General features: G+C 49.0%; 1 protein-coding gene across 1 annotated transcript in view; it reads left to right on the top strand.

The window, feature by feature from the left end:
- The window catches only part of LOC132405671 (myozenin-2), a 58,436-nt gene that overhangs the window by 13,239 nt on the left and 30,263 nt on the right, over positions 1 to 14,934 (top strand). Inside the window, exon 2 of the mRNA XM_059990673.1 lies at positions 12,918 to 13,021. Within this exon, the coding sequence (XP_059846656.1) occupies positions 12,949 to 13,021 (73 nt within the window). The 5' untranslated portion in view covers positions 12,918 to 12,948. The remainder of the gene's footprint in view (positions 1 to 12,917; positions 13,022 to 14,934) is intronic.

Below are 14,934 nucleotides of genomic sequence, written 5' to 3'. Positions count from 1 at the left end.
TGGAGTGAAGGAGGATGAGAGGTGACGATAGAGGTGTACAAGATGATAAGAGGTACAGATCGAGTTGACAGCCAGAGACTTTTTCCCATCAATGGCTAATAATGAGGGACATATTTCTAAGATGTTGGAGGAAAGTCAGAGAAGATTTTTACACAGTGAATGGGAATCCTGTGGAAATACCTGTGTGCATTCACTCTGTTGGTGCCCCTAGAAGAGCCCTGGTTTCTCAGCCAATGTTCCGTCTTCAGTTGACATACCAAGTGCCATGTCTCCTCTGACGTGACAAGGACAGCAAGATGGCACAGTGTGTAGATCCCCTAGTTCCGAGTTTGATCCTGACCACTGCCACTGTCTGTGTGGAGTTTGCACGTTCTCCCTGTGAATGCATGCTTTCCCCCAGTTGGTCAGGTCTCCTCCCATAACCCAAAGACATGTGGGTCTCCAACCTGACATCGAGTTTTCTAACTTCATGCTGCTCTGCCCCATTTTTCCCTTATCCCCCCAACTCCCATCACCTCCTTTCTTTCCCCCTCTGTCCTTTTAATCTCCTCATCACCTTCATGTTTTTCCCACTGGATCCTTTCCCCATCTCCCTCCCTTTATTCCACTGTCCTCTCCTATCAAATTCCAACTTCCTCCGCTCTTGTTCATGTGCATTTATATCCTCCTAGCTTCTTACACCATTCCCACTCTCACTTGGGTCCACCTGTCACCTGCCACCTCTTCCCCTCACCACTAGTCACCAGCAGCCAGCCAGAATGGGCCGTCTTTATTCCCTCTCTTTGCCTTCTGCCAATCAGCCACTGCTCTATCCATGCCAGTATCTATCCTATAATACCATGGGCTCTTATTTTGTGAAGCAGCATCATGTATGGCAGCTTGTCAAAGGCCTTCTGAAAATCCAAGTAAACCACATTCACTAATTTCCTTTTGTCCGTCCTGTCTTATTTTCCTTAAAGTATTCCAACAGTTTTGTCAGGCAAGATTTCTCCTTAAGAAAACCATGCTGACTTCAGCCTATTTTGCCATGTGCCTTCAAGTGCTGTGAAACCTTATCCTTAATAATGGACTCTAACATCTGCTCGACCACTCAGGCCAACTGACCTGTAATTTACTTTCTTCTGCCTCTCTCCCTTCTTAAAGGGCAGAACGATATTTGTAATTTCCCAGTCCCCTGGAATCATGTCAGAATCTAGTTATTCTTGAAAGATCATTACTGAAGTGTGTCCTGATGAAGGGTCTCAACCCGAGATGTCATCTGTTCATTTCTCTCCGTCGATACTGCCCGATCCACTGAGTTTTTCCACCATCTTCTGTGTGTTGTATCCAGATAGGGTGCTTTCGATAGTCCATCAATGAAAATTGACAAGGGTTGAGGGGTCGTACCGAATTCTTTTGGCCTCCTGAGGAAGTAGAGACATCGATGACCTTTATTGGCCATGAGATTGCTTGGTTCCATGTTTGCTGATGTCACTACTAGGGCCTTGAAGTTCTGGCTAGCACACACAGTGCAGCAGTTAGCATAATGATTTACAGCTGGAGTGTTAGGGAGGGGTGGCACATCTGGTGAAGGGGCGTCGTGTCCAGTCTGGGGCAGCTCACTCACCTTTGGGAACTCACAGGACATTCAATGCTCATTTGTGGTTCCAAGTAGCTGTTTACATGCAAATGTGGCCACATCCTGGTACACCGCTTTGACAGGCGGGCTAAACCGGTGGGCCTCATACCCCAGAGAGATGGGGACATGTCTCCGTAGCTCCAGCTGGCAGGGCAGATGAGAGCCACAATGACATTCGATGACCAGGGATGCCATTCCGCAGTGTTGCTCGGAGAGCGAAGACAATGATGAGGCACAGAAGAACTCATGGTTGTCCACTGCAACCAAGCAGGACCCATTTGTGAGGACGACTTGTAGCACTGTACCTGGACTTCTGAGTGCCCCAATGCACTACTTTAAAAGCTCTCCTGAACAGGGCTTCTGTCATCATTAGACACAATAGGCAACTACCAATATTACAATCGCAACGATCGGGGTTAATTTATGCCACTGTATGTAAGAGATTGAATGCTCTCCCCATGACCACTTGGGCTTCCTCCAGATGTTCCAGTTTCCTCCCACATTTCAAAGACATGCAGGTTGGGTTGGTGAGTGGTTGACATGCCATGTTGCCAAGAACATGGCAACATTTGCGGGCTGCCCCAACATAATCCTCAGGCTGTGTTGGTTGTGGATGCAAACGACTCATTTCACTGTGTGTTTCGATGTTTCAATGGAGATGTGGCACTTTAATCATAAGCTTAATCTGAGGGGAACGACCTCTCATCCTCAACACCATGTTACAGGCACATCTGTACTCCTGCTCATTAATGCAAGTGTCCAGTCAGCCAATCATGTGGCAGCAACTCAATGCATAAAAGCATGCAGGCATGGTCAAGAGGTTCAGTTATGAGTTAGATAAACATCAGAAGGCTGAAGAAATGTGATCTGAGTGACTCTGACTGTGGAGTGATTGTTGGTGCCAGATGGGGTGGTTTGAGTATCTCAGAACCTGCTGATCTCCTGGAATTTACGTGTATAACAGTTCCTAGAGTTTACAGAGAATAGTGCAGAAAACATTTTAAAAATCCAGTGAGCAGCAGTTGTGTGGGGGAAAGCACCTCGTTAATGAGAGGGGTCAGGGGAGAATGGCCAGACTGGTTCAAGCTGACAGGAAGGTGACAGTAACTCAAAAACCACGTGATACAACAGTGCTGCCCAGAAGAGCATCTCAGAATGCACATGTTGAAACTTGAAGCGGATGGGCCACAGAATCACAAAGTCATAGAAAGCAGGCTATTCAGCTTCCAGTCGATGCTGAACTATTTAAACTGCCTGGTCCCATCAATCTGCACTGGAACCACAGCCCCACTCCCATACCCTTCCCATCTACCTACCTCGCAAATTTCACTTAAACACTGAAATCGAGCATCCACCACTTCTACTGGCAGCTTGTTCCACACTCTCACCACCCTCTGAGTGAAGTTGTTCCCCCTCAGGTTCCCCTTAAATATTTCACCCTTCACCCTTAACCTCTCGTTGTAGGCTCACCCAACCTTTATGGAGAATTTCTGCTTGCATTTACCCTACCATAATCCTCATAGTGAGCATACAGTCAGTGGCCATTTTGTTAGGTAAGGGGGTACACAATAGACTGGCCACTGAGTGTATCCCATATATGAACCTTCTCCCCTCTCCCAAAGTCAATGAGGAGCTTCTTTGTGTTGCTGACATTGAGGGAAGATGGCTGTGACTAGGCTCTCAATCTCCTCCCCACCGCAGTCCCTCAAGTTCCATTCTATTTGAGACCGTAAAGCTGAGAAGATAAATATTCCATGCCAGCCGTGGCGACAATGATGACTGACAGGACTGATTTATCCCCCGCCTTCCATTTCCCAATTTACTTAGTGCTTACGTGGGGTAATGTGATCAGCCTCACAGGGACGGTATGAGTAACTGCAGCCAGCTACGCCACTCTGCTCCAATCTCAGACAGTCAGACAACACAGAAACAGGCCCTTCACACGTCAAGTATCAGCTGACCAGCAGCAACTTTCACAAAATGCTGGAGGAACTCAGCAGGTCAGGCAGCATCCATGGAGAGGAATAAACAGTCAGCATTATCAGGCTGAGAATTTTCATCGGGACCGGAAAGGAAGGGGAAGAAGGTGGGGGGAGGGAGGAGAATACTGACTGGCATCTCCTGAGTGCAAGGGGGATAGATGGGGCTGAATTTGTCAGGTGTGTTCAAGAAGGATTCCTGACACAGTATGTGGACCGGCCGATGAGAGGAGAGGCTAAACTGGATCTAGTTCTGGGTAATGAACCTGGTCAGGTGACAGACCTCTTGGTGGGGGAGCATTTTGGTGAGAGTGACCACAACTCCCTTTGCTTCAGCATAGCTATAGAAAAGGATAAAAACAGACATAATGGGAACGTGCTTAACTGGGGAAGGGCTAACTGTGAAGGGATGAGATGGGAACTAGCGAGAGTAAATTGGAAACAGATGTTCAAGGGTGAAAGCACAGAAGTAATGTGGAGGAAGTTTAGGAACCACTTGTGCTGGGTTCAGGATAGGTTTGTCCCACTGAGACAAGGAAAAAATGATAGGAAAAGGGAACCATGGCTGATGAAATACGTGAGGTAACTTGTCAAGAGTAAGAAGGAAGCATATACAAACAAGCTGGATGAGCTCAGCAGGTCGGGCAGCATCCATTGAAATGAGCAGTCAACGTTTTGGACTGAGACCCTTCGTCAAGACTGAAGAAGGAGGGGGCAGAGGCCCCATAAAGAAGGTGGGGCGGAGGGTGGAAAACCAATCAGAGGAAAGATCAAGGGTTGGGGGAGGGGATAGGCCGGAGAGGTGAAGAAGGAATGTAAGGGGAAAGCACTATGGGTAGTAGAAGAAGGCAGAATCATGTGAGAGGTGATAGGCAGCTGGAAGAGGAGACAGAGTGAAGGTGGGATGGGGGAAGGGAGAGGGAGGGAATTACCGGAAGTTGGAGAATTCGATGTTCATGCCAAGGGGCTGGAGACTACCCAGATGGTAGATGAGGTGTTGCTCCTCCAACCTGAGTTTGGCCTCATCGTAGCAGTAGAGGAGGCCATGTATGGACATATCTGAATGGGAATGTGAAGCAGAGTTGAAGTTGAGTTGAACCTCTCTCATGGTTTTGCCTTCTTCTACTACCCATAGTTCTTTACCCTTAGATTCCTTCTTCACCTCTCCTGCCTATCCCCTCCCTGCTTTCCCTCCCTCACCCCTTGATCTTTCCTCTGATTGGTTTTCCACCTTCCCCCCACCTTCTTCAGTCCTGACGAAGGGTCTCGGCCCGAAACATTGACTGCTCATTTCAACGGATGCTGCCCGACCTGCTGAGTTCATCCAGCTTGTTTGTACGTGTTGATCTGACCACAGCATCTGCAGTGTACTTTGTGTTTAGAAGGAAGCGTATGTTGGATATAAGAAGCAGGAAGCAGGAGGGGCAGGCTCCTGAGAAATATAGGGTAGCCAGGAAGGAGCTTAAGAAAGGACTTAGGAGAGCTCAAAGGGGACATGAGAGGGCCTTGGCATGTAGGATTAAGGAGAACCCCAAGGCGTTCTATACGTATGTGGAGAACAGGAGGATGACAAGAATGAAGGTGGGACCACTAAAGGATAAAGAAGGCAACACGTGCCTGGAGGCGGAGGAGGTTGGGGAGGTCCTAAATTAACACTTTGCTTCAGTATTCACAAGCGAGAAGGACCTTGATCAGGGTGAGGTCGAAATAGAACAGGCCTGTGTGCAGGACAATGTGGAGATTAAGCAAGAAGAAGTGTTGGATCTTCTTAAAAACATCAAGATTGCTAAGTCCCCAGGGCCGGATGTGATATACCCCAGGTTGTCGTGGGAAGTGAGAGAAGAGATCGCTGGAGCATTAGCTATGATCTTCGAATCCTCTTTGGCTACAGGGGAAGTGCTGGAGGATTGGAGAATGACAAATGTAGTTCCCTTGTTTAAAAAAGATAATAGGGAGAATTCTGGGACTATAGACTAGTGAGTCTTGCGTCGGTGGTCTGCAAACTACAGGAAAGGATTCTTAAGGATAGGATCTACGAGCATTTGGAGAAGTACAGTCTACTCATGGATAGTCAACATGGCTTTGTGAAGGGAGGTCATGCCTCACGAGCCTAATTGAGCTTTTTGAAGCGGTAACAAAAGAAATTGATGAGGGTAGAGCGGTAGATGTGGTCTACATGGATTTTAGCAAGGCATTTGACAAGGTCCCTCATGAGAGATTCATCCAGAAAGTCATGAGGCATGAGATCAATGGAACCCTGGCTGTCTGGATAAAAAATTGGCTTAAAGGAAAAAATCAGAGGGTAGATGTGGAAGGAAAGTACTCTGTCTGGAGGTTGGTGACTAGTGGAGTGCAGCAGGGATCTGTCCTGCTCTTTGTGATTTTTATAAATGACCCAGATGAAGGGGTAGAAGGATGGGTGAGTAAGTTTGCGGATGACACGAAGATTGGAGGAGTTGTGGATGGAGCTGTAGGTTGTTGGAGGTTACAAGAGGATATAGACAGGCTGCAGAGTTGGGCAGAAAAATGGCAGATGGAATTCAATCCGGACATGTGTGAGGTGATGCATTTTGGAAGAACAAACCAGAAGACTGAGTACAGGATTAATGGTCAGTTACTTAAGAGTGTGGATGTAGAAAGGGACCTTGGGGTTCAAATCCATACATCCCTCAAGGTCGCTGCACAGGTTGATAGGGTAGTTAAGAAGGCCTATAGGATGCTGGGCTTCATTAACAGGGGAATTGAGTTCAAGAGTAGAGTGGTCATGTTGCAACTCTACAAATCTCTGGTGAGACCACACTTAGAGTATTGGGTTCAGTTTTGGTCACCTCATTATAGGAAGGATGTGGAAGCTAAGGAGAGGGTGCAGAGGAGATTTACCAGGATATTGCCTAGATTGGAAAACAAGTCTTATGAGGGAAGGTTAGCAGATCTGGGACTTTTCTCTTTGGAGCGTAGAAGGATGAGAGGGGACTTGATAGAGGTCTACAAGATTATGAGAGGCATAGATAGGGTGGATAGTCAGTACCTGTTTCCCAGGGCACCAATAGCAAACACCAGAGGGCATATATACAAAATTAAGGGAGGGAAGTTTAGGGGAGACATCAGGGGTAAGTTTTTTTACACAGAGGGTTGTGGGTGCCTGGAATGACTTGCCAGGGATGGTGGTGGAGACTAAAACATTAGGGGTATTTAAGAGCCCCTTGGACAGGCACATGGATGAAAGGAAAATAGAGGGTTACGGGATAGTGTGGGTTTAGTACTTTTTTTGGGAATATATGGATCAGTACAACATCAAGGGCCAAAGGGCCTGTACTGTGCTGTAGTGTTCTAGTGTCTAGTGTGTAAACTGAGAATTAATAGTCGAAACCAGGTGAGGGGGAAGGGGGATGAAGTGAGACACTGGGAGGTGATAGGTGAGACCAAGTGAGGGGGAAGGTGGGTGGGTGGGGAGGGGGATGAAGTGAGACACTGGGAGGTGATAGGTGAGACCAGGTGAGGGGGAAGTTGGGTGGGTGGGGGAGGGGGATGAAGTGAGACACTGGGAGGTGATAGGTGAGACCAGGTGAGGGGGAAGGTGGGTGGGGGAGGGGGATGAAGTGAGACACTGGGAGGTGATAGGTGAGACCAGGTGAGGGGGAAGGTCGGTGGGTGGGGGAGGGGATGAAGTGAGACACTGGAAGGTGATAGGTGAGACCAGGTGAGGGGGATGGTGGGTGGGTGGGGGAGGGGGATGAAGTGAGACACTGGGAGGTGATAGGTGAGACCAGGTGATGGAGAAGGTGGGTGGGTGGGGAGGAGGATGAAGTGAGACACTGGGAGGTGATAGGTGAGACCAGGTGAGGGGGAAGGTGAGTGGGTGAGGGAGGAGGAATGAAGTGAGACACTGGGAGGTGATAGGTGAGACCAGGTGAGGGGGAAGGTGGGTGGGTGGGGAGGGGGATGAAGTGAGACACTGGGAGGTGATAGGTGAGACCAGGTGAGGGGGAAGGGGGATGAAGTGAGACACTGGGAGGTGATAGGTGAGACCAGGTGAGGGGGATGGTGGGTGGGTGGGGGATGGGGATGAAGTGAGACTCTGGGAGGTGATAGGTGAGACCAGGTGAGGGGGAAGGTGGGTGGGTGGGGAGGGGGATGAAGTGAGACACTGAGAGGTGATAGGTGAGACCAGGTGAGGGGGAAGGGGGATGAAGTGAGACACTGGGAGGTGATAGGTGAGACCAGGTGAGGGGGAAGGTGGGTGGGTGGGGAGGGGGATGAAGTGAGACACTGGGAGGTGATAGGTAAGACCAGGTGAGGGGGAAGGGGGATGAAGTGAGACACTGGGAGGTGATAGGTGAGACCAGGTGAGGGGGAAGGGGGATGAAGTGAGACACTGGGAGGTGATAGGTGAGACCAGGTGAGGGGGAAGGTGGGTGGGTGGGGGAGCGGGATGAAGTGAGACACTGGGAGGTGATAGGTGAGACCAGGTGAGGGGGAAGGTGGGTGGGTGGGGGAGGGGGATGAAGTGAGACTCTGGGAGGTGATAGGTGAGTGGGAAGTCGGGTGTGTGGGGGAGGGGATGAAGTGAGACACTGGGAGGTGATGGGTGAGACCAGGTGAGGGGGAAGGTGGGTGGGTGGGGGAGGGGGATGAAGTGAGACACTGGGAGGTGATGGGTGAGACCAGGTGAGGGGGAAGGTGGGTGGGTGGGAGAGGGGGATGAAGTGAGACACTGGGAGGTGATAGGTGAGACCAGGTGAGGGGGAAGGTGGGTGGGTGGGGATGGGGATGAAGTGAGACACTGGGAGGTGATGGGTGAGACCAGGTGAGGGGGAAGGTGGGTGGGTGGGGGAGGGGGATGAAGTGAGACACTGGGAGGTGATAGGTGAGACCAGGTGAGGGGGAAGGTGGGTGGGTGGGGATGGGGATGAAGTGAGACTCTGGGAGGTGATAGGTGAGACCAGGTGAGGGGGAAGGTGGATGAAGTGAGACACTGGGAGGTGAGAGGTGAGACCAGGTGAGGGGGAAGGTGGGTGGGTGGGTGGGGGATGAAGTGAGAAGCTCGGGTGTGATTGGTGGAACAGGTAAGGCAGGAATGGAGAGGAGAATGGACAATGGGTGAAAGTGGTGGGGAAATGGTAGCAGAGGAGAAGAGGAGAGATACAGAAGGTGCCAGAGTGGGGAATGGAGGAGGAGGGAAGGGGGGAGGGGGAGAATTATCAGAAGTTAGAGAAATCAATTTTTGACCAGCAAGTATTTTTGCCCTGACTGTCTATATTAGTACAGCTCCTGAGCGTGATAAAATGGATGACTGACTTCACAATCAGCCTCGTTATGACCTCACACCTTATTGTCTGCCTGCACTGCACTTTCACTGTAACTGTGACACTTTATTCTGCTTTCTGTTATCGTTTTCCCTTGTTCTACCACAACGTCTGGGTCTGTGGCCTCTGTCGCAGAGCTGACCATGGATATTGCATCCTAGCTGTGTAGATATGCCCGCCTGGGCAGTGTAATATGGAGAACAAGCTGGTGCCCGTTAGCAGGCTCCCCCTCCCCACGCATCTGATGATCCCAAAGGAAAGGCAGAGACAGGTAGAGTTTGGTAACAGCAGCCTCACACTGTGTAATGAAGTCATCTGTCTGGCTGACATGCAAAACAAAGCTTCTCACAGTACCTCAGTGCACATGGTGATAATGCAGTTACCGACACAGAGAATATGCAGTGCAGGCAGACAAGCAGCATTCAAATGTGACGATGAAGTGGGCAGGGAGATCAAGAGTTCAGTGTTTAGAGTATGAAATGTCTGGTAACAGTGAGATAGAACTGGAATTCCAGCCCAGGCCATGCTAACTTCTCACTGCTACCATTGGGAAGGACAAACAGGAGCCTTAGATCTCACACTACCAGTTTCAGGAACAGTTGTTACCCTTCAACCATCAAGTTCCTGAACTCATCTCAACACTGACCTGATTCGTTTATAATGATTGGCCCTGGGCCCAAAACATCCAGCTCGGAAACATGCCAGGCCTCATCGAGGGATCCGTAATGGGAAGGATGAGCAGTGCCAAGTTCAGATGTATGGTGGAGAGCATTCTAACTGGCTGCATCACCATCTGGTATGGCGGGGTGGGGGAGCTCTGCAATGGACTGTAATAAGCTGCAGAAAGTTGTAAACTCAGTCAGCTCCATCATGGGCACTCACCTCCCCAAAATCCGGGACATCTTCAAGGAGCAATGCCTCAAAAAGGCAGCAACCATCATTAAGGACCCCCATCACCTAGGACATGCCCTCTTCTCATTGCTACCATCAGGAAGGAGGTACAGGAGCCTGAAGACACACACTCAATGATTCAGGAACAGCTTCTCCCCCTCCGCCATCAGATTTCTGAATGGACATTGAATCCATGGACACATTCCTTCCTGCCACAAAAAAACAGATTTCACAACATAAGCCAGTGATATTAAACCTGATTCTGATGCAAAATCACAAAGAAGCCAGTCGCTCTACTTCATTCGCAGTTTGAGGAGGTTTGGTATCTCACCAAAGACTCTTGCAAAATTCTACAGACGTACTGCACAGGGCCTTACAAACGGCTGCATCACAGTCAGATTTGGAGGGGCCACTGCCCAGGATCGGAAAAAGCCAATGAAGGGTTGTGGGCACCAGTGTTCACCATAGACACCAGTCTCCCCAGCACCAAGGACGACTTCAAGAGCTGATGCCTCAAGAAGGCATCAATCACTAAGGGTCCTCACCATCCAGGACATGGCCTCTTCTCATTGCTACCATCAGAGAGAACGTACAGGAGCCTGAAGGCACACACTCAACAATTCAGGAACAGCTTCTTCCCTTCTGCCATCTGATTTCTGAACAGTCCATGGAGCCATGGACACTACCTCTGTATTCCTTTTTTTTGGCGCGATTTATTTATTTTGAAATTTGTAGTAATTTGATGTGTTTGCGCTGTGTTCTACATTCCATGTAATGTGAGTAAATGCAATTGGTATAGGTGAGCAAGGAGGTTAGCATGGATGATGTGGGCAGAAGGGCCTGGTTCTATATTCTATGACTCTGACACCGACAGAGTTCATAGTTTATGTCAGTGGGTAGCCAACAGCCTCATGGGCAGATGACACCTACTGCGAGATCCAACAGCCAGGAAGCTGGTACTGTGACACTCTGCGGAGAGCGAAGAGCATGACAAGGCTCAGAAGACATCATGATCATCTACTGCAACCAAGGAAGACCTCAGCTCGTTGCTCGTTCATTCCACTGGACCTGGACTCCTGAGGTTCGGAGAGTGGAACTGCCCCAGTGGAATGGCTTTTCCACTTTAACAACTCTCCCACACAGGTTTCCCGTCATCATTGAATACATGATGGACAACCACCATCATATATCATATCACCCTGAGATTCATTTTCTTGCAGGCAGTGACAGTAGAACAGAGAAATACGACAGAATCAATGAAAAAAATACACACTAAGACTGACAAACAACCAATGTGCAAAAGAACTTCATCTCTGAAGATAAAAACAAATAAGTCAATAAATAATACTGAGAACGTGTGTAGAGTCGTTGAAAGTGAGTCCACAGATTGTGGAATAGATTCAGAGTAGTGGTGAGTGAAGTTATCCACACTGGTTCTGGAGCCTGATGGTTGTGGGGTAATAACTGTTCCTGAACCTGGTGGTGTGGGACCTGAGGCTCATTGTGGTGAGTGAAGTTATCCACGTTGGTTCAGGAGCCTGATGGTTGTGGGGTAATAACAGTTCCTGAACCTGGTGGTGTGAGTCCTGAGGCTCCTGTACATCCCTCGTGGAAGAGAGCGTGTCCTGGATGGTGGGGGTCTTTGAGAAAATGTGCTGCTTTCCTGCAACAGTGTTGCATATAGATGTGTTCAACAAATTTCACAATGTACTGTCTGCTGATGATATTAAGCCTGCTTCGGATGGGGGGCGGAGGGGGAGGGATTTTCCCATGATGGGCTTGGCTGTGTCCACCACTGTTTGTACGCAGGCTTCTCTGTCCCTGGGCATTCCAGGTTTGGAAGCGACCAGTCAGGAAACTCTCCACCGTGCAGCTGTAGAAGTAGCTGAGGTTTGAGATAACATGAGTTGTACTGTGGAGTAAGAGGCTCTCTCCTGAAGGGATGAACCCATTCAGACTGAGTGCGATCGACAGACCGGAGATTGTCTCATTACTGTGATGAACCAGTTATGCTGAGAAGCAGTTCCTTGTGAGGTCTCTCCATTGGTCGGGGCCGACCATGGATGTTGTGTCCTAGCTGTCCGTGTGGTACACAAGCCAGGGCAGAACAACGTCAAATGCAAGCTGTAGCCCGTGTGCCGGGCTTGCCCTCTCCTCATAGCTGATGAACCCAAAGGAACGTAGAGACCGGTACAGTTTTGCCCACAGGGGCATCACAGGAGTTCCGGTCAGCTTGGAGCTCAATGTAAGACTCCAGCTCTCGACTTTTCCCTTGGGTTTACTCCCAAAGCCTTCTCCGTGAGTGGGTGTAGCCGGAAGGCAGAGGAGGTGTGAGATCAGAGCTTTCCTTCTCCTAGATGAACTGTCATCCGCAGCTGCCAAGCCCCTTCTGCCTAAAGCGACAGGTTACAAAAGCAGTGACATGTGGCTGGATCAATACTCCAGGCCCCACAGTGAGACTGTAGCCCTCGAGACCGGTGATCTCCCCCTCCCCCCTTCTTTCTTTTTCCATTCCCCGTTCTGGTTCTCTCTCACGCAGTCCCTTCCCCATCACCTCCCTCTGGTTCCCGGTCTCCTTCTCTGCTCCCATCTCCCATCAGCTTCCACCTATACCTTCTCAGCTTCTCACTATATCCACCCAACTTCCTCCTCATCTGGTCTCGCCTATCATCTGTGTGGTAAGCTACATATACCTGTCTGGACACGCCCCTCTGCTGACTGCTCCTGTGGCTTCTCCCACAGACCCCTGTATAAAGGCGATTGGGGCACTGCTCCTCCCTCAGTCTCCGAGATGGTTGTGATCCCTTTTCACTGTTAATAAAAGCCTATCGTTCATTTCCAGTCTCCTAGAGTTATTGATGGTGCATCGATCTGTCAGCTTGTACTCTCTCCCCTCACCCCACCTGCCTTCTGCCCCCTTCCTTTCCAGTCTAGATGAAGGATCTTGGCCTGAAACATTGACTATTTATTCCTCTCCGTAGATGCTGTCTGACCTGCTGAGCTCCTCCAGCATTTTGGATGTGTTACTCTGGATTTCCAGCATCTGCAGAATCTCTTTTCTTTGAGTGTCAAGTGTGCCTGGAAGCACAGTGTGGCTCACTTCCGTCTAACTTCTCTCCCCAGCCTCTCGACGCTGGAGAAGGAAGAGGGAATAATGTCGTTCGCCTCACTGATCAGGGAGAGAAAGGAGCAGGCTTCGGCCATTGCCCGGGAATTCCATGGAGGAGGTAAGGACTGTCAGAACAGTTATTTAAGAACAGAAGGGGGCCATTTGGCAAGTCTTGTTTATTCTGGCCTAAATAGACTGTAGGTTAATGAGGTGAAAACATCTTGTTGGCCTCACAATCTACCTCACCATTACCTTTGCCTCAATTGTACTTTCTCTATAGAGGTTACACTTAATCCTGCATTCCACTATTAGTTTTCCTTTATGCTACTTCACTGTCCACAATGGTCATCTCCATGGCACTGAGGCTACGTAGACCGCCCCGGCTATGGTGCACCATACCTGCTAATGTGATGAACTGATAAGTGAGGCTTTGGGCCTACTCCGGGCTTTCCAATACGAGGATCACTTTTGGTTCGGAATGCTGTTGTTCGCTTCAGTTGTTTGCATGATTTCTATTTCTATTTCTTTCTCTTGCACATCGGGTGTTGGTCTTTTACTCTCACTTTTGCTATTTTTTTCTTTAATTGGGCCCTTTCGGGTTTCTTGCTTTGAGGCTACCTGTGAGCAAGCAAATCTCAAGGCTGTATAATTTCTTTGATAATAAATGTACTTGCAGCCCGAATGCTGAATGTACTGTGGTGATGAGATGAACGGTGTGAATGGTGTGCCAGACAAGCTTTTCCACTGTATGTCTGACCGGGTGATGATAATAAACTTACCAATCAACTTATTATGCTTATTGTATTTTCTTCCAAATTCTGACAAAGTTCATCGTCGGCTGATTATACAAATATACAACCAAATGAAACAACATTCCTCAGGGCCATGGTGCACCCATTATACAGATATCACACGCAGCACATGCTGTAAAACAAAACATTACCTCAAATACTGCAAGTTAATAAAATATAAATCACAATGTATGTAACGCACAGCACAGGTGAAGAACAAATAGTAAACCAGTACAGGAAACAGTGAGCAGCTCGCTGTCCTGGTGACGAGACCCTGGTGGTGGCAGGGTATTCGTTAGTCTCACAGCCCGAGGGTAGAGGCTGTCCTAGTCCTGTTGCTCCTGTACCTCCTTCCTGACGGTGGTGGGTCAGAGAGATTGTGGGATGGGTGGTGGGGATCCTCAACAATGCTTTGAGCTCCTTGTCTACAGCGCTCGGGGGGAGGGAGACCCCAGTGATCCTCTCGGTGGTGAAACTATCCTCTGCAGGGTTTGCCACTCAGCAATCAGGCTCCTAAACAGGCGTGAATAACCTCACTGGCCTCAACCCTGAACTGAATTCTACAACCTACAGACTCACCTTCAGGAACTCTTTACAACTTATGTTCATAGTATTCATTTTTATGTTTGCACAGTTTGTCTTCTTCTGCACATTGGATGTTTGTTAGTCCTGTACTGCCTCGATGTAGAATATAGAACACAGACCAGGAGCAGGGTCTACTGTCAGTGATGTTGTCTTGAACTAACTAATCTAGTAATTGAAAGTAAGTAAGTTCAAGTTTAATTGTCATTCAACCACACATGAATACCCTTAAATACAGCCAAAAGTTCTTTAAGGTTTTTATAGCCAGGGATGGTAATGGGGATGAGCTCCCACTACCTATTAAATGCTCCCAATGGTGTGCACCTCAAATAGCCTCTGACAACCAGGTCCAGCTCCTGGCCTTCACGTGTGGCTGAGCTACTAAGCCCGGTGGAACCATTTCTACTGATGATGCACCATCAATAACTCTCTCTGAGACGTAAAGGCGAGATATCGGCTTTTATTGACTGGAAGAAGGAACAAGCAGTGGTTGACCACCATACTACATCCTGGGCAGGGCTCAGGCCTTGATCGCCTTTATACAGGGGTCTGTGGGAGAAGCCCCAGGAGCAGTCAGCAGGAGGCGTATCCAGACAGGTATATGTAGTTCACCACAACTGACAGGAGAAGGGGCAAATGCGGGTTACTGGCTCCTTAA

The sequence above is a fragment of the Hypanus sabinus genome, chromosome 15 (genome assembly GCF_030144855.1).
Source record: "Hypanus sabinus isolate sHypSab1 chromosome 15, sHypSab1.hap1, whole genome shotgun sequence".
NCBI classification, from domain to species: Eukaryota; Metazoa; Chordata; class Chondrichthyes; order Myliobatiformes; family Dasyatidae; genus Hypanus; species Hypanus sabinus.
This window is presented reverse-complemented; position numbering and strand designations above follow the sequence as displayed.